Source organism: Natator depressus, chromosome 13 (genome assembly GCF_965152275.1).
Source record: "Natator depressus isolate rNatDep1 chromosome 13, rNatDep2.hap1, whole genome shotgun sequence".
Taxonomy (NCBI): domain Eukaryota; kingdom Metazoa; phylum Chordata; order Testudines; family Cheloniidae; genus Natator; species Natator depressus.
The window spans coordinates 2,412,298-2,438,045 of NC_134246.1; the positions used below are offsets into that span (position 1 = coordinate 2,412,298).

General features: G+C 50.2%; 1 protein-coding gene across 2 annotated transcripts; it reads right to left on the bottom strand.

The window, feature by feature from the left end:
* Positions 1-1,491: 1,491 nt before the first annotated feature.
* On the bottom strand, positions 1,492-25,130 carry HCK (HCK proto-oncogene, Src family tyrosine kinase). 2 transcript variants are annotated; one of them, XM_074969576.1, is made up of 14 exons: positions 24,962-25,130; positions 23,998-24,052; positions 16,537-16,654; positions 15,731-15,773; positions 14,823-14,922; positions 14,390-14,485; positions 13,412-13,515; positions 12,466-12,615; positions 11,478-11,630; positions 10,675-10,857; positions 9,953-10,029; positions 4,569-4,722; positions 4,089-4,220; positions 1,492-2,949 (listed from the first exon to the last, which is right to left on the bottom strand). In XM_074969576.1, the coding sequence occupies exons 3-14, from the start codon at positions 16,651-16,653 to the stop codon at positions 2,747-2,749; spliced, it is 1,512 nt and encodes a 503-aa protein (XP_074825677.1). In that variant the 5' UTR covers position 16,654; positions 23,998-24,052; positions 24,962-25,130; the 3' UTR covers positions 1,492-2,746. The 2 variants fall into 2 exon arrangements, with proteins under 2 accessions (XP_074825677.1, XP_074825678.1); XM_074969577.1 differs by lacking the exon at positions 24,962-25,130 and adding an exon at positions 24,283-24,326.
* Positions 25,131-25,748: the final 618 nt, after the last annotated feature.

Below are 25,748 nucleotides of genomic sequence, written 5' to 3' on the forward strand. Positions count from 1 at the left end.
GCTCAAAGCAGGACCAATCTCCAACTAAATCATCCCAGCCAGGGCTTTGTTAAGCCTGACCTTAAAAACATCTAAGGAAGGAGATTCCACCACCTCCCTAGGGAACCCATTCCACTGCTTCACCACCCTCCTCATGAAAAAGTTTTTCCTAGTATCCAACCTAAACCTCCCCCACTGCAACTTGAGACCACTACTCCTTGTTCTGTCATCTGCTACCACTGAGAACAGTCTAGAGCCATCCTCTTTGCAGCCCCCTTTCAGGTAGTTGAAAGCAGCTATCAAATCCCCCCTCATTCTTCTCTTCCGCAGACAAAACAATCCCAGTTCCCTCAGCCTCTCCTCATAAGTCATGTGTTCCAGTCCCCTAATCATTTTTGTTGCCCTCTGCTGGACGTTTTCCAATTTTTTCACATCTTTCTTGTAGTGTGGGGCCCAAAACTGGACACAGTATTCCAGATGAGGCCTCACCAATGTCGAATAGAGGGGAACATTCACGTCCCTCGATCTGCTGGCAATGCCCCTACTTATACATCCCAAAATGCCATTGGCCTTCTTGGCAACAAGGGCACACTGTTGACTCATATCCAGCTACTCATCCACTGTAACCCCTCGGTCCTTTTCTGCAGAATTGCTGCCTAGCCATTCAGTCCCTAGTCTGTGGCGGTGCATGAGATTCTTCCGTCCTAAGTGCAGGACTCTGCACTTGTCCTTGTTGAACCTCATCAGATTTCTTTTGGCCTAATCCTTTAATTTGTCTATGTACCTCTGTATCCTATCCCTACCCTCCAGCGTATCTACTTCTCCTCCCAGTTTAGTGTCATCTGCAAACTTGCTGAGGGTGCAATCCACACCATCCTCCAGATCATTTATGAAAATATTGAACAAAACCGGCCCCAGGACCGACCCTTGGGGCACTCCGCTTGATACCGGCTGCCAACTAGACATGGAGCCATTGATCACTACCCGTTGAGCCCGACAATCTAGCCAGCTTTCTAGCCACCTTATAGTCCATTCATCCAGCCCATACTACTTTAACTTTCTGGCAAGAATACTGTGGGAGACTGTGTCAAAAGCTTTGCTAAAGTCAAGGAATAACATGTCCACTGCTTTCCCGTCATCCACAGAACCAGTTATCTCGTCATAGAAGGCAATTAGATTAGTGAGGCATGACTTGCCCTTGGTGAATCCATGCTGACTGTTCCTGATCACTTTCCTCTCCTCTAAGTGCTTCAGAATGGATTCCTTGAGGACCTGCTCCACATATACAATGTTAAAAGAAAGCCACAAACAATGCAAAATGTTTTAATAATTATTGACTGAAAATCAAAGCTGAGATAGAAGCACATCCTCCACTGTCTCTCTCCTGTTACGGGGAAAGTCACCTAACTATCTCAAAAATTCATTAGGAAAAAGAGAGACTTAAACATGTCAAAAATCTTTATCCTCACTCCTGCCACCCCCCCACTCCCCCCCCCCGCATAATCTATCTTTAAATACTAAAAAACCTGAAATAAGTGTGCAAGAAATGCAGGGTTCCTTCATAGAAATGCAAGTTATTAAACTGCAAATTGTGCTATCCTCCCCTGCCCAGAGAAACAAAGTGGATGGAATCTCTGAAGTTAACTACTTTCTCTTCAGATTTCCAGTGCCACCTACTCTACATTGTAAAATGCATGAGAATATATCAGTCCCGAGCATCGTGTTCCTAACAGGTTTTTTAGGAAACACTCCTGTAATTCTCAGACAATCACAAAGGTGCCACTATAAAACCTGCAGAAACAGCTCAAGAAAAGAGTTGAAAAATCAAAATTCTGCTGTTGTTATGCCAGAGCAACTGGGGGGGGGGAGGGGAAATCAGGCCAATGTCTGTTATTTACAAACTACCATATATGTGCAAGGCATTTTACGTGTCTTGTAAAAAGATGAGGTTCCTGCTCCAAGGAGCTCAATATCTAGTTTAGTTAATGCACTTGTCAATAGTTCACCCACAAGAAGATGCAGATCAGATCCATGCAGGAAACCATCACAAAAGAGAAATGGGTTTGAAAGAGGCTTTACATGGCACCTTTCATCCAGAGATCCTAAAGCCTTTTACAAATCACTTTACAAGCGACCACTTCTAGGGTGAAATCCAGCAGCTGCTTAACAGTACACAACTCCAACACATGACTGTGATGAGGAGTGAAAACTATATTCATTTGAAACTGCATGGGGAGATTTTAGTCAGAATGTAGTTATTCATAATGTAATTTGCTCTGTTATCCTATCTGCATAAAGCAAACAAGCATCATGGGATCTTTATAGAGTCAAGCCCACAGTTTTCTCTCTCGTTGGAAAGATGGCACCTTCTACATCACAGTCCCTTCTTGAACTATGCTAGGGCAATAGTTCTATATGGATTTAAAGGGAATGGAGCCATCTGCTGAAGACTTTCTGCAGCAATGGACTTTCCATAGCAGTCTCACACCTAAGTACAAACAAGGCCTAACAATGTTTAGCTTATCCAGGGAGTTCACAGCCCAAGGAGGCTGAAATGTAATGCTACTGCATTCTGCCTCTCAACTTCAATCAAGTCAGTGTCAGGAAGTCTTTGGTGTCTACGAAGAGGCTGATGGAAGTGGGCAATATGTATAAAGGAATACTAAGGGAGGGATGGGACAGGAGAAGAACAGACTGGGTGTGGATATTACAGGTACTATAGTATGCACAGTTATGGATATTCATTGTTGTCACTGGATTTTCTACATTAAGGCTGATGCTGGTACTGGCTCTCTGTTGCAGTAAAGAAATCCTCCAGAACACTCTGTGTGTACTCAAAGGTAGGACGATCTTCTGGTTTGGTCTTCCAGCATCTCATCATTATATCATACAGCTCTTCTGGGCAGTTTTCTGTGCGTGGCATTCGGTATCCACGCTCCAGGGCACGGATCACTTCTGGGTTAGACATCCCTATAACAAAACAATAGGCAGGAGGGAAACCGAGTATTAAAAGAGGTGTTTTCATTTTGATTTTTAACAACCCCTTTAGGAAGTGTGATCCTCAGACACAGGGACAGGAAGAAAACACAGGAAGAGGGGGTGGGGATGAGCCCCTATACCACTACCTGGGAAAGGTACAGCAATCAGAGACAATGACATTCAAAGCAGTATTAACATAATCATTTTTTATCCCAATAAGAGAGATCAATTATGAAGTCCAGTTCTGCATAACACTCCAAAAATATATACCATACTCTTCATTTAATAGGCAGCAGGTTTAAAAACAAACAAAAGGTAATATTTCTTAATACAACACACAGTCAACTTTTGGAACTTGTTGCCAGGGGATGTTGTGAAAGCCAAAACTATAACAGGGTTCAAAAAAGAACCAGATAAGTTCATGAAGGACAGGTCCATCCATGGTGTCCCTAGCCTCTGTTTGCCAGAAGCTGAGAATGGGCAACAGGGGATGGATCACTTGAGGATCACATGTTCTGTTCATTCCCTCTGAAGCACCTGGCATTGGCCCTGAGTTTCAAAGGTGCTGACCGTCCACAGTCAGTGGTGCTAAGCATCTCTGAAATCAAGCCGTGTCTCAAGCTGGGTACCCAGAAGTGGAATCACCTAAGTTTAGTGGACACCTTTGAAACTACAGAACTTAATTTCATGGCCCTTTCTCAGTCTCTAAAACTGAGGCTGCTGCTTTGGGCTCTGTGCACTTTGATGTCTGCCAATTTCAACTGGAGTGTATTTTTAGGCTATAGACAGTGAGTAATCAAGGTTAAATTAAGAGCACCAGCTGGGTTTCAATCTTTCACACCATCCAGGTACTTGGTACCTGCCCAAACAGCAAACGTGGATGAATGAATAATACATGTTGGTCAGAGATGTGACCACACCATGCCCAGGGTACTCGGCCTTTTACTTCTTGTTCCAAGGCTTTGTCACCTGGAACTCTGTGCTCACGATCCTGTCTTCAGACGCTGCTCCCCAGCTTTTGTGGTTCAAAGTTCTCAATGCACCCTTCCGTCCCTGATACCGTTCTAACTTCAACTAGAAGTTATATGGACAAGCCAAGAATAGCATATGGAGACATTTCAACTTCCTACCTGGGTATGGGGTCCGCCCATAGGTAACTATCTCCATCAGGAGGATTCCAAAGGACCAGACGTCTGATTTTATGGTGAAAGATCCAAAATTGATGGCTTCTGGTGAAGTCCATTTAATGGGAAACTTGGCACCTGGCAAATAGATCAAAATTGTCAGGTGTAACTCACATGCCAAGTGGTCAGAAGTGAGGCACACAGCAAGATAAGTAACTAACAGAAGGATGTATGGAGATGCAAGTTAAGTAGCCTCCATGTTACATTAACCTATGTGGTAACTTCTTCCACATGTCCTCGACATGCAAATTACGCCAACTCAGACTCCCGTGTACATGGGTAGGTAGGTGTAAGAAGGCCTAAGGGAGTCCAAGTTACACCATCTTACACATCACCTCTGAATTTGGCCGTCCATGTGCATTTTGTCATGCCTATTAGGTTATGCAAGCTGCATTTGTGCATGGCATCCACAGCAGCTCTCTCTACCTTCCCGGGCCGTGTACTCGTTATCCTCAATGATTCTGGCCAGTCCAAAATCTGCAATCTTGCACACCAGGGTGGCTGACACCAGGATATTGGCAGCTCTCAAGTCCCTGTGGATGTAGTTTCTCTGCTCGATGAAAGCCATTCCTTCCGCAACCTTTAGAAAGGGGAGAAAGTGTTTGTGAGCCACAGAAACAGACCCGTCTATGGGCACCATGAAAGGCATTAGCTGATCATTAACAAGCACCTGGAAATCAAGGACTAGAACAATGAGTGCACAGTGAATCCTCTCTCTCTGGGAAGAACTGCGGTGACAGACTAAATCCCTGTCCCCTAAGGAAAGGGTTGTTCATTGAGCTTCAAGACAGGGGATCAATGAAGGCAAAGTCCAGGATTCTGGGTGGCATTCAGCCCTCTGCAAAGAGTCAACACGAGGCTTATGCACCACTTACACGCATTGTGGGGAGATGGCAGAGGACAGTGGCTGATGAATTGAAGTATCAGAACCAGACTTTGCAAATTTCCATGAACTGGAAGCTGGGATCTAACCTGTTCACCAACCGTCATGCACATGGACTCACACAAACACCCATGAATTTGCCAGCACTCACACACGAGCTAGTGCACACATCATCATAACCCAAATCTGCTGCTACAGGCCCTCAACTCTACTATCAAGACCTGTGGGACTATACTAGGCTCATGTCTGCTTTTAAGCTGCCTCAGCAATAATCTTTTTCCAAATCTCACTATAACTGCACATGTGGAACCATCTCTGCTGACCCCCCTGCCCCAGTACATGAAGAAGAATGTAAGTGAGAACATATACAGATCTCCCATTAGGATGGAGAAACTCCACAGAACTGAGAGCAACTTTCCCAGAGCCTAAACATATATGAGCACTGTTCTCCCTCAGACATCTCTCTCATGGAGTTCAGTGGATGTGGTGCCCGAGATGTCTGACTGGAGAGTGGGAATTTTAAATTCAGACTTGCCCATAGTAGCACTGAATATTACATCTAAATAACACTCCCTTGTTATCTGACCAGGCTCATATGTGGGAGAGCCCAGTAGATGGCACTCGCCTCAAACAACACAGAACGCTCATCAAGAGGCACTCAGACAGAGCAATGGGAGCAGGCGGCAACAGAGAATGGGACACTAGGAATAGACTATGGAGCTGGAAAGGAAAGAATCCATGGGGATGAAGTATGCATACTGCACTTGCTTACCCCTGTGGAGAATCTGGCCCATAGAATTTGGGGGCCTAAACTTTCAAATACTTGTACCTGTGCTGTCTATGCAAAAAACAAGTGCCACAGACACAAGAGGTAATTTCACACTCAGGAACCTATTTGCACCCACAATTACTCATTCTGAATGTGCAAACGTGCTGCTCACCCAGCTGCCCAGGAGCTATTTGCATGTATTGCTGCCTGTGTCTGGGAAAGCTGGAGGAAATACTAAAGGTTATTACATTAAATACATTTAATACATTAAAGGTTCTAGCTAGGCCCTTTGTGAAGGCTCTGAGGGCCAGAAAAATGACATGCACAAGTGCATATCTAATTTGCAGAGGCATTTACCTGAGGCAGCGTGCTCTAGTGCAGAGGTTCTCAAACTGTGGTCCGCAGACCACCAGTGGTCCGCAAGCTCCATTCAGGTGGTCCACGGATAGTTCCCTCTAAGGTGCGCGCCTGGGCGGCCACACACGAGAGCATGAAGGGCCACCCACCTAATTAGTGGAGCTGCACAGGCGTGGCTCCACTAATTGGGTGCCTGGACCCTGGAGAAGACGCACATGTAAGGTGAGGTGGTGGCCTTCGGAGTAGGTGGGAGGGGGCAGTGGTATGAGAAGACGGGGTGGGGGGAATTTGGGATGTGCAGGGCGGTGGCCAGAGAAAGAAGTGACTTTCCCCAGCTCCAGGGCTGTGGCTTCCAGGGACACGGTCCTCCTTCCCAGCCTCCGCTCTGTGGCGGGGGAGAGACCCCCCCTCCTTCCCAGCCCCAGCTCGGGGGCTGCCGTGGCGGGGGAGAGAGGGCACATCCATCGCATTAGAAAGGTAAGACTACAGATATTAAAATATGAGTTGTGTGCTTTTATTTGTAGAACAAAATTTTTTTAATTATTATGACTTTTTTTATATAACGCTTTTATCCAAAACGCTTTCCAATAGTTAGCTAACAGTACAAACAACATTTGGAAAGATCATTAAGTGGTCCACCGAGACCCTCAGCAATTTTCAAGTGGTCCGCGAAAAGAAAAGTTTGAGAATCACTGCGCTAGTCCTAGTGGATAGGGACTGAACTAGGAGACCTGGGTTCTATTCCCAGCTTTGCCATCAGCTTGGGCATGACCTTGTGCAAGCTATGTCATATTTCTGCCCCTCCCACCTTTAGCTTGTCATTTCGAGGGTAATCTTTCCAGGCCTCAGACACAGTCCAAAAGCCCTGGTCTGCACTAGAAAATTAGGTCTGTTTAACTAAGTCAGTCAAAGGTGTGAAAAATCCCCTGCCCAGTGTAGTTATGCTGACCTAAGTCCCTCTATAGACAGTACTAGGTCTATGGAAGAATTCCTCCATCGACCAATCTACTATCACCTCTCGGGGAGGTGGAGTCCCTATACTAACTAGAGAATCCTTCCGTCAGTATAGTTAGTGTCTACACTGAAGTGTTACAGCAGCGCAGCTGTGTCACTGTATCATCTGAAGTGCAGACAAGTCCTTACCAGGGGCGAGTCTGCACTTCAGAGACTTTGCTGATACAGCTATACCAGCATAGCTGCACGGCAGAGCTTCCTTGCGTAGACACAGTGCATGCTGACAGAAGGTGGTTTTTCTTCCAGCATAACACCACCACCCCCCTGAAGCACATTAGCTATGCCGAGAGAACCACCCTTCTGTCAGCATAGCTGCGTTTACATGGGGGTTTTACTGACAGCTATGCTGGAGAAGGGGTGTGGCTTTTTAACACACCTGACTGACATAGCTATGCTGGCAAAATTTAGTAGTGTAAACCTGGCCTGTGTATATGTACTGTGCCTACGACCCTGGGACCGTGACCTTGGCTGGCGCTTCTAGCTGCTATTGAAAGAGAAATAATAATACATTTGGATACACAATCAGATAACTTCACACACAGATTAGATGCACAACTGCACATCCAACTTGTCTGAAGATCTGGTACTGAAAATGTTATTTCAAAAGCTATTTTCAGGGAGCACTCTGAACTCCTGTGAAATCTTTTACTTTCCTTAGCCTTATCGTCAACCCACTTTCCCCTCTGCTAGGAAACTACTTTTAGACATGGCTTCTGCTAACACACTTGTGCCAGGCAGGGTGTATGGAGCAAATGTTCATAATGCCCCTTTCCAGAAGCCTTGCCCAAGACTACACTAGTCTCATGTTTAAAATGGTTTTCCAACATGGGGTAAAGTGGAAAACAGTTGGAGCCTTGGGGAGCTGGAGAAAGTGCCTGGTGGTTCAAAGCATGAATTTTTGACTGAGTAAAGAATGCCCTGACTGGAAAGCTGCATGGCCCTGCCTGAGTACTGTGGTGTCTGGCAGAAAGGTGTCAGAGATGGAGCCACCAGGTGGCCTGTGGCTTGTAAACCAGATCACCAATACACAGAGTTATTTCTGCTGCTCCTCTTTGAGTTACACACCTGGCAATTAGCTGACTTCGGCCATAACTGTTGTATCCTGGAGACAGGAGAGAGCAAGTCTGGGTGACCAGAAATAAAATGAAAACTTTCTCCCCCCTCCCGCTCTCCTGCTGGTAATAGCTCATCTTAAGTGATTGCTCTCCTTACAGTGTGTATGATAACACCCATTTTTTTCATGTTCTGTTTGTATAAAAACATCCTCACTGCATTTTCCACTTTTATGCATCCGATGAAGTGAGCTGTAGCTCACGAAAGCTTATGCTCAAATAAATTGGTTAGTCTCTAAGGTGCCACTAGTCCTTTTCTTTTTCCCCATCTAGACTCCCACAAAGAAAAGTCACCAGAATCTGTAGTAAATTCTGTGGCCACTAGAGCATAAAACCAAGGGCCTTACTAGACACATTTCAGAGTAGCAGCCGTGTTAGTCTGTATCTGCAAAAAGAAAAGGAGGACTAATTTGTTAGTCTCTAAGGTGCCACAAGTCCTCCTTTTTTTTTTTTTAAATAGACACAGACTCCTCCAGATCATGACATGAGAAAGGCTGGGATTGGTTCTCTGCCAGATAGCTGACCAACCAGATCCTTTACAACACTAACCAGCTGCACAGTCCCCAGACCTCTAACTGTCACTGCCAAATTCTCTAGTTAAGGGTTTAATCATCAGAGAACAAACTACTTCCCCTTCAGCCACCACCACACACCTGCTTCTCCTAAGCTTCGCACAGCTGTACTGTGGGGCCCAGGGACAGTTGTGAACAAGTGACCAGTTGTTCCAGAGAGCAGAGTGAGAACACTAACGCATCAGAGACGGCGCAGGGAAAGGAAACTCACTGGATTATTTCCATGTTTCCTCTCCCAAAGCAGAAAAAGCACCAGGTCCTCCCCAACACCTGCACGTTTTCCTGGGGCGTACGAGGCCTATTTGCATATTCAAATCAGGCTCACAACTCTCCATTGTTAGATCCTGAAGAGTTGGATTCTTCACAGAACCTAGCTGGTCTCTACCCCCTCCCTCATCATCAGCTTTTACCAGGAAGGAACATCCCAGGCAGGGGTTTGCTCCCAGCAGGTAGCGACCTACAGGCCAAATATTTCTCCTGATCGTTTCAGCTTTTGAGTCAACACTCTTCCTTCCAGTAACACAATTTGGCCTTTTATGCCTCCCAATCGCTTCCCAAACACTCAGCTGTTCCAACTCACACCCCCGATGGAAGTAAGGAAGTATTGCTCTTTGCCTTTTAAAGACAGGGAAACTCAGCTAGACAGGCAGCCTGGCCCTCATCTCACTTACACTTCAGTACTTTACACTGCCCTCAGCAAGAGAAGAGGCAGGCCTCGAGTTCAGGGACTTTCTCAAGGTCACACTGAGTTAAGTGGCACTCCAGGGTTCCTGGTACTCAGTCCCATGCTCAGTACTCTAGACCACATTGCCTTTGAGGTCAAGGGCCCTTCTGCTCTGTAACCACCCCAGTCTGCGATCTGGCCTCTTCAGCTCACACAGGGCTCACGAACATGCCAAGAGACCAGTTGTTTTGACCCCAAAAGGTCAATTGCTGCAGGAACTTGAGGCCTTAGCACAAAGACCTTCAGCTCAAGCTGGCCTGGCTTCTCTCTCACCACTGGCCATTGAGCACAACTCCATTCCTCCTCCGTGGCTCATGCCCAAAGTAGGAGCAGAAGTTTCTCTGGCCCCCCTTATGCCCTCATCGTGCTCTCTCCTCACCTGGGCAGAGAAATCAATCAGCTTCGGGAGAGGCTGCTTGTTGCCTTCATCGCTTTTCAGGAAATCCAGCAAACTGCCTGCAAAGGGCATGACAGGAAAGTGGTCAGGGCCTGGCCAGCATGTTCTGTCCGTCGCCAAGCCCCTGGGTCACGGCCTGCAAACTTAGCGCGCTGCCCACGTCTGCTCAGGGAAACGCAGAGGGGACCACTACAGAACCAGCCTCCCAGGAGCGATTTCTCAATCCTGCACATCCCCAGTGCTGCAGCCAGAAGGATTCAGGCAGAAGATGGGACATCTCATGCTCTGATCCGTGAGATGTGTCTCCTGCCTCCTTTCTGCATGCCCGTGGAGTGGGGTTAGTCTGGGGGGAGGAGGAGTGCTAGCTCGACTCCATGGGTTTCTCATGCTTCTTGCCTTTTCCTTTGTTCTCTTCCTGTCATTTCCCATGCTCCTTCCCTCTTTCCTGGCAACAACTGTTATCACATACTTCCAGCCATGAACCGTATCCTGGCCAACTGCACGTGGGCAATGCACTCCTCCCAGACCGAGGGACAGCATGTGTGGAGGGGTATGGGCAAACCGTGTCTGCCTGGAGCTGCCAAGGAGCATACCTTGCCTACCCCCAGGAGGGCCCTGAACAGCGTTACCACCTGGTATTAGTGTACTCGGGGCTCCACCTCTCCTTCTGCCCCAGAGGCAGGTCAGCTGGGGGGGGAAGTTACCTTTCTCCATGAATTCAGTGATGATGTAGATAGGCTCTTCCTTGGTCACCACCGCGTGCAACTTCACCAGCTTGTCATGCTGCAGGCTCTTCATTAGGTTTGCTTCTGCCAGGAAAGCTTCCACTGACATGCTCCCTGGCTTCATGGTCTTCACCGCTACTTTGGTGTGTTTGTTGTAGGTGGCTGGAAAGGATAGGAGGACACTAGGATGCTTCAAGGCCATTCCCAACCAGCCTGGGGCTGCTGACATCACTAGCTGCTTTGAGAGCAAAACTGAACAGGGCTTCCTCTCTTCCAGTGGCCATGGCCCTATCCCACTCTGCACAGTCACAGATCAGTCCTGTTCTAGTTACAGCTCAGGAACCTGATGCAGGTGCTAGCACCCCTGAGGCTGCTCATCTCTCTTCCTCCACCCACAGTGACTCAACCCCTCTCAATTCGCACCGAGGCTTCTCTGCCCTGGGAGATCATTAGATTTCACAGGCATGACCCTGGTTTGTATGGACACAGTTGCTACATGAAGGCTGGTGGCTAGACATATCCTTCAGTGCTCTTCCACCTGCACCTGGCCCAGCCCTGAGAGGCAAATCATAGGAGAAAGAAAAGCAAAATTTGGTTTCATATATCCAATTATTCAAATCCTCCCTTCTCTGCAGCTAGAGAGATCATTTATTTACCTGCCTCCTTTCAGTGGCCTCCCTTCCTCATTGCCTACTATATCCCTCACCTCTTGCCTTCAGAGCCCCTTCATCATTACCTCTTCTGTCTTCCCTTTCCCCTTGACCCCCAATCCTTGCTCTTACCCATCCAGACTTCTCCAAATTGCCCAGCTCCCAGCTTCTTCTCCAGCTTCAGGGATTCCCGGGGGATTTCCCAGGCATCTTTCTCCCAGGGTTTCTGTGGCTTTGGCGCAGCGCAGGGGAAAGTGAGCTTCTGGCACAACCCATCACTTTGGTCTGAAAAAAGAGGAACAAGATCTACCAATCAGGATCAGTCTGTTCTGCCAGGCAGGATGAGTCCGGGCTACAAAGCTCTGTGCCAGCGTTTCAGCAGGTGAGCAGCTCCTCTCAGGCTAGTAATAGCATAAGGGCCAGTGTAGATGCAGGGGTTTTCACCACACGCAGGATTTCACGACTCACATAGCAGCCGGCCACATAAATAATGCCATTCAGTCCAGCCCTAAGGGCTGGTTTTGCTTTAATGGGATAAATGTTCATCTGCATGGCATGTGACCTCCAGTGCAAAGTCCCCCCTATGCACTAAGTAGGAACAGGTCAGGAAGCTTCCCCACAGTGCCCGGCATCCTGGGATTTTGGAGTCCGGGGAGCACAAGCCACTTCTGGAGCGTAGGAAAGTTTCTGACGGTGCCGCTCTCCAAGCCTCTGCTCCTGCGTGCAGATTGCTAGGTATGGGGGTAGTTTGGGGATGTGGACACCTGCTGCTAAGAACTGGACTGCAGCCAGCAAACTTATGTCCTAGAGCATCCAACCGACTGTCAAGCATGAACAATTTGCAGGCACCAATGACCAAGGCTGGATTCAAAGCAGTAACCTAGAGGTAGAAGAATCTGTAACGGATAGACAGCCCCTAAAACGAAGGAAAGAAACCAGGAACGGAGCCCTGACGGGCAGAGAGAGGGACAGAGGTAGCAGGAGCGAGGAGATGCTGCAGAGAGACAAGGCTCCAGGGAAGCCGCCCACCCATGGCAATAGCAAGGCAGCCCGGGGGCGGCAGTGTGTACGAGCAGCACTTTCTCTGTGAAGGACCCAGCACGGGTGACATAGGACTCACTCTGATAGTGGCTGACCAGATCCTGGAGCGTGGCAAAGCTGTTCCGAGGGGAGATGTAGAAGCCACCGCTGTCCAACGTCCGGATCTTATAGTGCTTCACTGTGTCTCCATTTTGGGGATCAAAGTCTCTCACAGACAAGGAGTAGCTCCCTGATTCAAGAGACAGACATGCAAATGGAGACTCCAGGGGTATTGGCAGGCCCTGTTGAAAGCGGGTAGCTACAGGCTCCTTGTTCTGTAGCGCTTCCACACTTGCACAGGTTACCCCCGTAATGCCAGCCTGAGCTCCCCTCCACGACACCACTGCCTCCTAGTGTGGACTGCCCATGCCACAGCGACCTCCTCACCATGCAACCCAGCTCAATGCTGCCAAGGGCAGCTAGCTCAACAGCCTGCAGCCGTGCCCAAGGGAAAGCAGCTCTGCTAACCGCTCCTCCCTTCTCCCCTAAGTGCCCGCATCCCTTTGTCTGTTGTAGGGATTTCCAGAAGCATGGTGGTGGGATTTCTAGGCTGACACTCAACCCCTTACACAAGGAAGAGTTTGCAATGGGCTTGTTTATTGAAGCACTGAGCTGAGAAGCGGATAAACTCTGCCCTCCCCGATCATCCGCTCTTCCTCAAGGGGCGTGTCAAATGGGGTCATTTCCTGCAAGCCTACCCCTCCCACATGGATTAGATTATTTTGCAACATTGTGGGTGACAGCAATACATTAGCAGAACTAACCTTATGTTCTGGTAGCAAGAGGAACCGAGTTAGACACCCAGCGCAGAGAGGGACTGGCAAGGGGGAAACTTTCAGACCGTTGTTCATTCCCTGCCTGATAACTGCTGCTTTGTCTGGATCAGGATCACCCACCCCCACCCAACCTCCTCCTGCCCTGTCCCAAACAGCAGAGGCCTTCAATTCCACAAGGGGCAGCACCCCCTCTGCTGCCCCCTTCATTACCTCGGGTTGTCTCGCTGTCCCGGATCATGAAGGACCCAATCATATTCCCCGGAGCGAGGAGGTGACGCTCTGCATCTTTCCGGCTGACTCCTTTGAAAAACCACCTGTAGGGTGAAACCAGAGCTGACCCCTGCCCCCCCGCGCTGAGCACGCAGGTGGGTTCCCAGGCTTTCTGCTTCTCAGACATTCCTGAAACTCTGCCCACTTAAGCCTTTCCAGGACAGACTCAAGCTGAGGGTGACGGTGAGTCAGGGGAGACTGTTGGACAAGCAGCCTGCTTTGCCATGGTGTTTCTACAACACAGCACTGATTGTCAGGGTCATTCATGTGACATGGCAGTTACAGCTCCCATGTCTCCATCACTGGGCTGCAAAGACCCAACCCCCCATTACCTATGCTTTGGGGACTCACCATGGCGTCTATGTCATGCCTTTCAAATGGATCTCCCTGGCACACAGGAACAGGAAGGAGGCTTCCTGGGTGATCTCTCCCCCTGGCCTCACTTTCTCCTCTGGACTCTGAACAGCCAGGTCAGGGCCACAAAGGGTTGTGGGGCTGGAGTCCACATTTAACTATCCCTTCGGCACTCCGGGCATTCCCAGCCCCCTGAAGGAGTGCGTGGTGGAGAGAGACCAGGGCAGAATTAGGGCAACTCATTCTGTGGGGTGTATGGGGAAGGGCAGGGAAAGCTTATGGTTCCCATGAAGGAGGAGAAGGAGTCTGTGGGGAAGTGGGAAGCAGAGACTCTGGTGGCCAGCCCCAGGTCTGTCTCTAGGCAGGAGAAGAGTTTAACCTTCCTGGAGATGCAGCAAGCAGAAGCAGAAGATCAGCAGAACAGAAATGGGAAGGTTACGCCCGAAAAGGCAGCGAACGGCAGACACGATGGGCAGCGGAGTGCAGGTTATTCAGCTAAAGAGGGATCTCTGAGGTTATCCCTGCACAGAGATCCTGCCCCACCCAAATGAATGGCAGACTCACTCTTCTGTCTCCAGGGAGTTTACCCGGGCAACGTAGTTACTAGGGATGTAGCCTTCTTGCCCAGTCAGCGCCTTTGCTCTCCACCACTCTCCTGACCTGAGGAGAGACAGACATGACATTGCTCCCATCACCCGACATTGCAATGGGAGTCTGAAGTGCATTTCCGTCCTCCCTACCCCCCAAAGGCAGCACTTCTAAGGCATCTCTGATGCTTCACTCCAGGCCAGGCAGCCTTGTAGCAGAGGAAACTTTACAGGCTCATAAGCCTAGAGAAGAGTAATCACAGGGAATAAGCCTTCAAGGCTCCCCAGTACCCACAGAGCCAGCTGCCAGGTGCTCAAGAAAAACAGGCTAGTCTTATGCCGTCACTCATTGAGCCTCAATGCCTTCCACTCCCGCAGCCAGGGAGCCGGGGTGCCGGGGCTGCACTTACTTCTCCAGGACCTTCAGCTGGTCTCCTTTTTGGAAGCTCAGGTCGTCACTGTGTATCGCTTCATAGTCATACAGGGCCAGGACGATGTAGTCATCGGAGCCTGCAGGGAGGAACACACACCCCGTCCCTCAGAACGGCAGAAGAGCTTCTCCTGGCCACAGATAGTGGGGTGGGGGGAAGCAGTTGACTCAGACGCAAGACACCCTCACCCCTCTCTGTCCACAGGTCACGGGGACCCTTCCATTATTCCAGTGGATCCTTCACCTGGAGGGGCGACTGGCTGTGGCCCCGGGAATTCAGCTTCCATGCACATTCAGTCCTGGCTGACCCCACACTGTTTCCCCTGATGGATTCCAACCCTGACTAGCCAGGATCAGGCCCCTCTGGTGGGTCCTTCCGTATTCACCCAGCCAACCCCATTATAACAGCGGAGTCCCCTCCACTCGAATAGAAAACACAAAGCCAACAGCAAAGCGCTCGTCTCCTTCACAGTAACGTACACACTCACGCCTTCCCTCCCCACACACAAACACACTCATGCACAGCAGGGGCAGGGACTGCAGACCTGGGGGAGGTCCCATGGGGGGATAAGGATTTATGTACCTGTCTGTTTTCAAGTTTTTGATGAGCTTGGGATATGCCTGAGCATCCAGAGGCACAACACTGAGACTATTACAGTCACTGGCACCCAGGACCCAAGCGGAATCCGAACCCAAGTTCTCAAAGGTGAAAGGCTGGTGTATTACACGCAACACTCAGACAGCTCGTATCAGGGAGGGGTCCAACCAGGGCACCGGAACAGATCCTCTGCTCTCGGGGAGTTTGAACCAGATCTGAAGCCTGCAGCTCACATTCATCTCCTACGCTCACTCTAACACAGCTGCCTGCAGATCATATTTTATACATACCATCTGCTGTGTGGGGCTGAGTCGTGCTGGAGGCGTTATTGCTCTGGAAAGCAAGACGGGGAGGGGAACGGTTAGAGTATGAAGTCCCCAGACATCACACAGACCAATCGCTCCCCTGCGGAATGGAGATGGGCCATGGACGGCACTGGAGACCACCTGGAGAGGACATACTTAGGGAGACTGGGCTCAGCAGAGCTGGGAGTTAAACCATGAAAGTCTGGATGGACAGCGGAATGGAGCACACGCTCTTGTGGGGTGCCACAGCCGTCACCCCCAGCAGGACAGCCCATTATGGATGACGAACTCCTGCAATATTTATATTCTCTCTTTAACCCATTCACTGCTGACCTCTAGTGGAACCATGACCTTCATCTCCTCCTCAAGTGTCTTCCTCCTTCTCTGACCCCTTCCTCTCTTTTTCATTCTCCATTAGCTTCTTCATTTCCATCAGCTTACCCTCTTGCCTGACCCCAGAAGGATTGCAATACATTTGCATTCCCAACCCAGAATAAACCAGCATTATCCCCCAAGCCACAGGCACAGTGACCGGTGACAAGTAGACTTCTTCTGGTGTGCTGGTCCCAGATGCCCCAAGAGCAGGTTATCCTACTGCCTAGGTCAAATCCAAACAGAAACATTGGCTGGTGGTGGGGAAAGAGGTTCCATAGCTCCCTTTTCTCTCCTTTAATGGCTGGATCTTGCACCTCATTTCCCTTTACCCCTGGTCTTGACCCATCGGTAAATACAACAGCAGCAGGACCTTCCCTAGCGCTCAGAAAGGAATTTCCACTGACATTCCCACTTACTTTCTTGTTAGTGGATGTGGGGTCTTTCACATAGTGGGGCTGCAGGAAATTAGGGCTAGAATCAGCTTTGAAGTCCTTGCTGTGCACTCTGGCATCCTTGGATTTCACACAGCCCATCCTGCAGTGGAAAGAAGAGAAAGAAAGATAGTTTCTCTGGCTCAGTGCTGCACAGAAAGGAAATAACTTTAACACTGACAAACCCATGTTCACGCCTACATAGCCATCAGCACACCCTATTAGGCCCCCACTCATCTAGCCTGCTCGGTCACCAGCAGCAGCCAGTACCAAGTGCTGGAACCCCAAAATGAACAATGACAGAAAAACCAGCCCAGAGGAAAATCCCTCCCTAACCCCAGGCAGTTCGCGGTTGGCTTACATAATACAGCAGGATTATTATCATGACTACTTCCAAAGGAGCCCAAAGACATGGTAGAAACTTCCCCAAAAGGAAGGAATCTTGACCCCAAGGAGCTTACAAAATAACATTAGACAGGACTCAAAGAGAGGAAGGGGGAGGCGTGAGGGGTCTCAGCAGGAGGATATTGTGGTTACTCAGGAAGGGCTAGAACATCATGGTGAAACTAGGAGATGTTTTTAAATTTGTTTTATTCAGAGAAAAGAGAGGTCTGAGTTGGTGAATCTCACGAGGGCATCACAGCGAAGAGGGGCCTGAAGGAAGGACATGATGGAGGAGAATTGGGGGCCTTGCAGCCCGAGCGTGCCATGCCTAGGGAGCACAGGAGGCACCCGGAGACAGCTGGGGGAGAAGTGACAAATGGCATATGGAGGCCAGCACCACTGGCTGTGTGGGGGAGGCAGGGAGTGAGGATACCCTGGCTCGCAGGGCGGAGAGACAACTCCTCAAACAGCCACAATCACAGCCCTAGCAGCGTGCTCCCGGACATGGCCACTGGCACTGCCCACTTGGGAGGACCTTTGGGGACTGAGATACCAACAAGCCAAACACCAGGGCTTCTACTCAGACAAGACCCCCACCGGCCCAGATCCTGAGCGATGCTGAGCAGCCGCAGTGCCTATCAGCTTGCAGTGTGAATCGCAATCGCACAGCACCGCTGCGGATGCAGCCCTTTGAATTCAGTGCGAGTTCCCCTCAGTGAGGGTGGTAGGACTTGGCCAGATAATGATAATCCTTGTTAAGAAAAAAAAAAGTCTGGTGGCCAAAAGTACCCTCCAAACACTAGTTAATCTGCACCCCTGTGTGGGAGGGAAGGACACGCCAAGGTTGATCTCGTGAACACTCCAACGCCCACGAGAGTAACAGGTGCTCAGCACTCTGGAAATTAGTCTGCAAGTCACCTGCTCTGCCACACGCATCCCCCTTGCGGCAGTGCCTGGGCTCGACCCTGCTTCTCCCACTCCACAGCTCAGCAAACTGCATGGGACTTTCTGGGCCTCAGAGTCCGGGGAAGTCAAAACTGTATTCCCTGTCTCGTTCGTCCAAGCTATCCCCGTGACTGTACGGCCTTACTCCAGGCTCACTGCTGTATGCTCAGAGTCTTCATCTCACTTGAACTGCATGCTATTTTGAATCATATTTCATCAAAGACAGCCGCGTTGTGGCTGCGGCCACAGCCTTGAGGCAGTAGAGTAGCTGATTAACTGTGTTTTAAATAGACATAGGGCCTGAGCCACAGAATTCAGATGCAGGCCAAGATGTCCCCACAGTTCAAGGACTTTCACGCCAAGGGCTCAGTGTTGGTCTATTTGTGCAACGGTGTTGGATCTAAAATTTGCATCAAAACCAATGGCTGGGGGCTTGCTTAAAAAGAAAACCTCAATGTAAAATGTCATTAATGTTTCATGTCCCTCCTGCCCCCACCTGCAAGGTCTTTCCACAAGTCAGGATTTCCAGGCGTCGTGCTGTAATAACTGGGGTCCAGCAGGGCTATCACCACAGGAGTGACGTTCTGGAACAGCCTTCCCAGGGAAGCAGTGGGGGCATAAAACCTGACTTGTGATAAGACTGAGCTTGATAAGATGATGATGGGGATGGTAAGATGGGATGGGCCACATGCCATTGCAGGCAATCTGTGACTGCTAGTAGCAAATACCCCCAACGGCTGGAGATGGGGCACTAGATGGGGAGGGCTCGTAGTTACCACAGAGAATTCTTTCCCAGGTGTCTGACTGCTGGATCTTGGCTGACAGGCTCAGGGTCCAACTGATGGCCATATTTGGGGTGAGGAAGGAATTTCCCCCCAGTTCAGATTGGCAGAGACCTTTCCTCTGCAGCATGGGGCCCGGGTCACTTGCAGGTTTAAACTAAACTAGAGTAAATGGTGGATTCTCTGTAACTTGAAGTCTTTAAACCATGATTTGAGGCCTTCAGTGACTCAGCCAGAGGTCAGGGGTCTGTGACAGGAGTGGGGAGGTGAGGTGAGGTTCTGTGGCCTGCGATGTGCAGGAGGTCAGACTAGATGATCATGATGGTCTGTTCTGGCCTTAAAGTCTACTCCAACTGTGAGCTCAATAGTTGGAAAGTGGGTGAAGGTTTCTAAGCTGTCACAATGACTGTAAGCAGAAGGGGTGCAAACAGGAGATTAGTTCTAACAAAAAGGTCTCCTGACACCATGCAAGCACCGTGTTGACGTCATGACTGGTAAAGAGAAGAACGGAACAGGACATCAGTGGTCCAAAACTAGTGCATCAGACATTAATCCTAACTGGGGGACAAAATAACAAGGGGATGGGCTATTCCACCAATCACTCTCTTGTGGGGGCTGTAAAAAGACACTTTGGGGAGAACCAAAATGAGAAGGGTAGACTGACTGAACGCACCATCCTGGCTACTACCCTCACAATCTCCTGGGACCCCAGAATCCTCCAACGACATTGCCACCTCCCCCAGCTCCCACTAAATCCCATCCACCACTTGGAACGTGAGCACCGCTCGCGTCAGGCCAGAGGCTGTTCCAGCACCGTTTTTTTTCTTTAAGAGCCAGAATGGCGTTCTGCTACTTCTGCTGGTCCTCGGCCAGGTAGCTCCTTTCCCCTCTCCAGCAGGGGAGCAAGGGGGCTGGAGCCACCAGGAGCCCGGGCATGTTGGGAGCCAGGTGGCAGGGCCACTCCGAGAGCAGCACACCATCCCCAGATCCTCTCTGCTCCCTCCCAGGGCCTCCTGCTGCCCTGTATTGGAGCACTTATTTATTGTTTTAGGACTGTAGCACGGAATGTGAGACTTGGGTTCCTGCTACCACCCCTCCCTCCTGTGGCCTTTTCCTTCCCCACTTTATTTCTTCTCCTTCCTCTCTCTCTCTCCTTTTGCCTTCTGTTTAATGGGAGTCTGGCTCAGGCCAGCCAAGACAACTGCATCTTTTGCAACACTGCTGTGAGCCTGGGACCAGTAGAGCTAAAAGCAGTGCCTTCAACAGCCTGGCATTGGTACAAGTTTGCCAGGTCTCCAAGTGGCTGTTAAGATCACGTGCTGGGCCAGCGTTCTCTAGCCATAAGAGTGCAAGTAAGAGTCTGCACCGGAGACAGATGTTGCATTTTCTGTCTTTGCTGTTCTGTTCTCTCCACTCTTGTGTGTGTGTGTCTTGTTTTATCTTGCAGGAAACAGGGCCGGACTTTAACAGCAGCAGCAGCTCCAGACCAGTTCAACTCTCTGTTGCTCTTTTCCCCAGAAAGGACTCAGTGGTAGCCATGTTAGTCTGTATCAGCAAAAACAACGAGGAGTCCTTGTGGCACCTTAGAGACTTGTGCCCAAATAAATTTGTTAGTCTCTAAGGTGCCACAAGGACCCCTTGTTGTTTTTCCAGAAAGGACTGTTATTACCATCTTTAACACCATCGCTAAACAAAAAACCAGCTGTCAGATGGGGGTTTCCTTATGAAAACTCTCTACAGCTAATGGAAACAAGGGATATTGTTAAAATGAAACATTACTGAATACTTTACATGTCAAATGCTTTGTTTTCCCTGCTTTTCTGTATCCTTAATAAAAGATTATAAAGATTTTTAACGGTGTGTTTGTCTTGGGGCTAAGCAGCCTGAGGTCACTCAAGCCATGTTTAACTGTGTAGCATTGTACAGCGACGGGATCATGTAAACACCTTTGACTCTCTGGGCCCATTTATTCCATCAAAATTAGTACAACAGTAGACAATTGCTTTGGAAAAAAAACAGACACCAGAAGGGAGAAAGTCACTCCAACAGCCAGCTACTCTGGCGATATCTGCCCATTGCACTTCCTTCTGTTGGGAGATGTCGTATGCACCCAGAACAAGATTCCCAGCGTACCCCTGCCCATGGCACTGCCAGAGCGACACAAAACAATAGGGGCACGTTGGTGACTGAGGCCCTGAGAATTACGGGAACAGCAGCCTCCTGGCCTAAGGGGTGGAACTAAGGGCAAATGATAACGTAGACACAGAAATCCCTTACACTGACACATGTAGTATCTGCTCCTATGTGCAGACCCTCCTCCCCCTCCCTCCCGCGACCTGTGAAACACCATACAAGGAATTAAAAGAAAAAAGGAATGAGTGAACTGGGGTGGGGGAGTGGGGGAAGGGTACATGGAGTACTCCCAGGGCTGAGGGAGTTCAGTGTGAGGTTGATGGGAGATGCAGGTTGGGGGAGCCCATCACCTGATCTGAATTTGCCAGAGGTGAAGGACTTCTGGAGAAAAATCACAGAAGCAAGATGGAAAAGACCCATGAGATCATCCAGTCCCTCCTGGTGCCAATGTGGGATTGTCCCCAATTGCACATTCTCTAGGGCTTTGTCCCTGTCTGTAGTTCGCATCCGCCACCTTCCTTGGAAGACTATTCCACTGCCCCAGGGAGCAATTCCTAACACTCACCTTAACTTAACCTCTCTAAATCTCACCCCATTACTCCTCATTCTAGTCTCTTGCTCTGCCCCACGGCACCCCCTCCAACCCAGTTTCTGGGTTCCTCATCATCCTCTTACATACTGAGTTAAGTCTGGCAGCTGCCATCCCTCACCCAGCTTTTGTAAACGCTGGGCTTTTCAAAGTTCCCTGTGAAAGGTCAGTGAATCTTTAAAGTGTCAGCAGTGAACGGGCCACAGGAAGCAGAGACAGGGGAAGGAGCAGCTTCCTGGTGTCCTGTGGAGACTTCACTCAGAACGAGAGAAAGGAAGTGCTTGGTGCTGCGACAGAAAGGGAAGAGAACCACAGCATAAGCAAGAGATGCCATGTAACTGACAGCACACACTGCACTCCTCCCACCAGGATGGAGACCAGGAGGTGGTGAGCAAAGTGACAGGGGGTTCTTTCACCAAGAGAGAAGTACAGCTTGGGCCCCATCCTGCAAGAACTCCCTTGGCTCCCAGCAGGCGAGGCAGTGAACAGCAAACTAAGAGATGTTTGAAACCAGTTCTTCATTTTGGAAGGAAACTTGTAGCCTGCCCAAAGATATAACTGCATTTCTCCAAACAGCAGAGAGAATCAGGCCCTTCCTCCCTCCCCCCGAAAATCTGTTCTAGGGCTCCTCTACTCTGCCAGTACCAACCTCCTCAGAATCCAGGAGAACGTGCCCCTCTCCAATCAGTGGTGCTGGAACTGGGGGTGCTGCTGCACCTTGTAGGTGGAATAACAAACACCAAATACATGGTTTCCATCACCAGCACCCCCCACTATAAAAATTGTTCCAGCCCCCTGTCCGCAATAGATGCTCCCCTCCACTGCTCTACACTGCTCCCTTGTAACACAGGTCTCCTACCAAGGAGCTGCAAAGACCCCCTCCAATGAGCTGTCATGCACCTCATTTCTCAGGTAGAGCTACCAGACTGATAGACACTTGGCACAATCTTTATGAAGACCCCTTTGGGCCCCCTACATTGGGCTGGGGGCAAAGCCCTGAGCAGCAACAGCCTTCTATAAAGGGAAAATAAAGTCCCAGCAGAGGGACTTAGAACACAGGGCAGAGTCCCGGCCTCGATGGCTCATTCTGACTGCGTGTCTGCAAGCCAGCTTCTGAAGTCCTTACTCAAGGAGTCAGTGAGAGCTTTTTGGGATACCCCAACCGGTGGGTTTGGCCCTGTGAGTTTTATGCAGTTAGAAAGTACTAAATGTTTGCTTTGTAACTCTCAGTAGTAGCATGGATGGCATCTTCCTGATAGCCGAAGGACAGTGGTTTTCAACCTGTGGTCCGCAGGCCCCTGCAGGTCCACAGACTATGTCTAAGATTTCCAACGGCTTCCGCATCTGCCTTTGAAATGTTCTAGGGGTCAGCAAATAAGAAAAGATTGAAAACCCCTAGGCTAGGAATCTGCTTACTAGAGACTCTATTTTTACTTTACTGTTTTCTTTCATCTCCACTCTCAACTTGTTTGGACGCATTTAGTGTCAGCAAAAGGGTCCAGATTAACAGGCCTGGAGATGGAAGGAGTCCTCTACCCATAGGACAGGTCCAGCATGCGAGGAGGTACCATGCAAGCTTTCCCCATACACTGCTCAGCCAGCAGGTCACAGGCCTGTTCAGTACAACACTTCTGTGATGAGATATAACTATTAGGAACTGGACTGAGAGCTTCCTTCCCTTCATTTTACCATGGTGTGACTTTTCTCTGTGTCCATTTTCATAATAAATGAGGGGTATTTAAAGGTGCCCATTCTCCATATTGCTATCTAGAAGCAAGGATGTTATGACTCAGTACTATGATTTATATATTTATATTTATATATTTTCCAAAGCTCAGCCTCCACTTTCTGCAGGCTCAAAATTGAGAGAGCAAATATTTGGAGATGGATGGCTCGCAGATCCTGTAGTTAGCTGTCCAGCTGCTAACTTCTGCACATGACAGTCACTAACCTGGGGGGAAAATTGGAGTGCAGTTTTTCAGATGCAAATTCCACCTCCAAATAGGGAGGCCAGGCTGAACCCCTGCTGTAAATTTGGGGCTTAATTTTGTACGGTTATGTGAAGAAGAGGCCGGGGTCTGGGACAGCTATCACTGCTGGAATTGATAGTCATTGTACTGGAAGTCCAGCTCTGGCTCCAGCCTGAGATGCTGCCTTCACCATGAGCAAGGGTCTGAGAGGGAGAGGATAGAAGATACGTTCTAATTACATTTCTTCCTGGAGGAGGAGAGGGAAGGAAAACTTTTATTTTTCAAAGTCACCACAACGTGTGAAATGCTGGAGCCAAATTCATTGTCGCGTCACTGAACTGAAGTCAGGAGTTCCACCAGCAAGGACGAAATTATTCCCAGACCTGTAGCAATAACAGAAACCCTGTGTGATGTAACGACACTGCCCGCCTCAGAGTGTGGGAAGCCAAGCTCCAGTTGTAGATTTGGGGCACTGCACACTGGAGGAGTGTAGCTGGTTGTAAGCGAGGGGGGGAGATGATTAAGAGTTGCCAGTACCTAACTCTCAGGGGTTGCACACACATCAGCAATTTTTAAGGGGACCTAAACCCATGTGTCAACATTTCAGCTATTTTATTTCACACATGGAAAAAAAACCCCATACCTCAATGCTGATAACTTCAGTTCCTTCTCCGCAACCTGGCAATTACCTTCAGTTCCTGAATAAAAGACCACAGGGTATGAAAAGTCAACCTTCAGTTCTTGAATTCATAAATAACCTTCCAACACACTCCAGGTGGTCTCTTTGCAGGCATCCAAATATACAGTGTCTGGGTCTGCACATTCCCGGCCACAATCTTTACTTAAACGGATTAAAGGGAATGAGATGGGAGCTTGCCCTGAGGACAGGTTATCCCATCATTGCCCTGAACCATTGCTTGCACCTTACCGTTGAAGAAGCTGGTACTAGTCAAGAGTGGAGACAGACTAAAGTTAGACCAGCCGTTACCTGCTCCGATCTGGCAATCCCTCGGTCCCTACCCCACTAAGCTTTGCAAACACCCGCGCTGGGAGCCCGCCACAGCTTCCCACTCCGCTGCTTGGCACGCACAGAGCTGCGTTTCGTCTCCACAGCGCTTTCCAAACATTCAGTGATGACTCTGCACCGCGGCCTGGCCAGACACTTGGGTGGCTTTGGCAGCCACGTTCCCTGGGCTCAGCGCGCGGAGCCCAGCCTGCCCGGGGAGCCCCTGCAGCCCACAGGGCAGCGCACCGCGGTGCTCCCGGCTCCCCGGACGCCGTGCCAAGCTCGCCCAGCAGAGCGAGCCGCCTGCCCACGCGGCGGGTGGGACCGGGACGCACCTCCCAGCCCAGCCGGGGGCTCGCCGGTAGAGCCGGGGATCGTGCACCGCAGCCGGGGCGCCCTGTCCGGGTTCCCCCCACGGCAACTCCGGAGCGTGGTACCCGGGCCCTGGGGCCGGGACGAACCCAGACCCCGGCCCCTCCCCACTGAGGCCAGCCCCCTGCTCCTTCCCCGGGGCCCCAGCGAGCGCTGCTGGCCGCCCGCCGGGGCGGGCTCCCGGGCTTCCCAGCTCGCCCTCCCGACCCCGACGGCCGCGCGATCTCACCGGCGCTTGCAGCCGCGGGTCCGCCTGGGGCTCAGCCCCCTTGTCTTGGCTGCATGTCTCCCCGCTCCCCGGGGTGCAGCTGCCACTTCCCTGCTGCCCGGCTCTGGGTCCCAGGAGGTCAGGCTACCGGCTCCCCGGCCAGGCCGGGGCCGCTCTGCCCTGAACCGGCTGCTAACTGGACCGCAAACCATACCCCCGCCCTCAGGAGCCGGTTCTGAGCCCTCCAGCACATGCCCCGCCCACACGACTGAGTCCCCGCCCACAGACTTCTAACCCTGCTCACTGTCAGTTCGGCACCTATATGGTTCTACCCGACCCTACCCTCCTACTCCGATTCCATTCCAGCCACCGGTCTCTGCCTCTGGGCCCGTGTTCCTACAGCCATCATCTCTTACCAGCAAAGATTCTCGTTCTTCTCCGGTGGACTTTGGCCCCTTCCCCTCGGGGAGCTGGTTGCCACTAGCCCTCAAAGACACTGGGCCTGGCTCCCCGCTCCCTGATACAAGAGTTATGCCAGTATAATGCCACTGAAGTCAATAGAAGGACCTCGGGGTAGAACCAGTGTAACAGCTTCATGTCTAGGGCTGAGCAGCCGCAGGAGAATTTGTGTCATGCTGGGAAGAGGGCATGGTGCACGGTAGGCTGGCGGGAGGAGGCGGAGGGCACAGTGTCAGACTCTGCAGGCCTCTCACGCTGTGACGATTTTGATAAGAGAAATTTCAAACAAAAAACTCCTGCGTGAGATTTAAGAAAATACTGCAGCACCCAGCACCCTAGCAATGACACC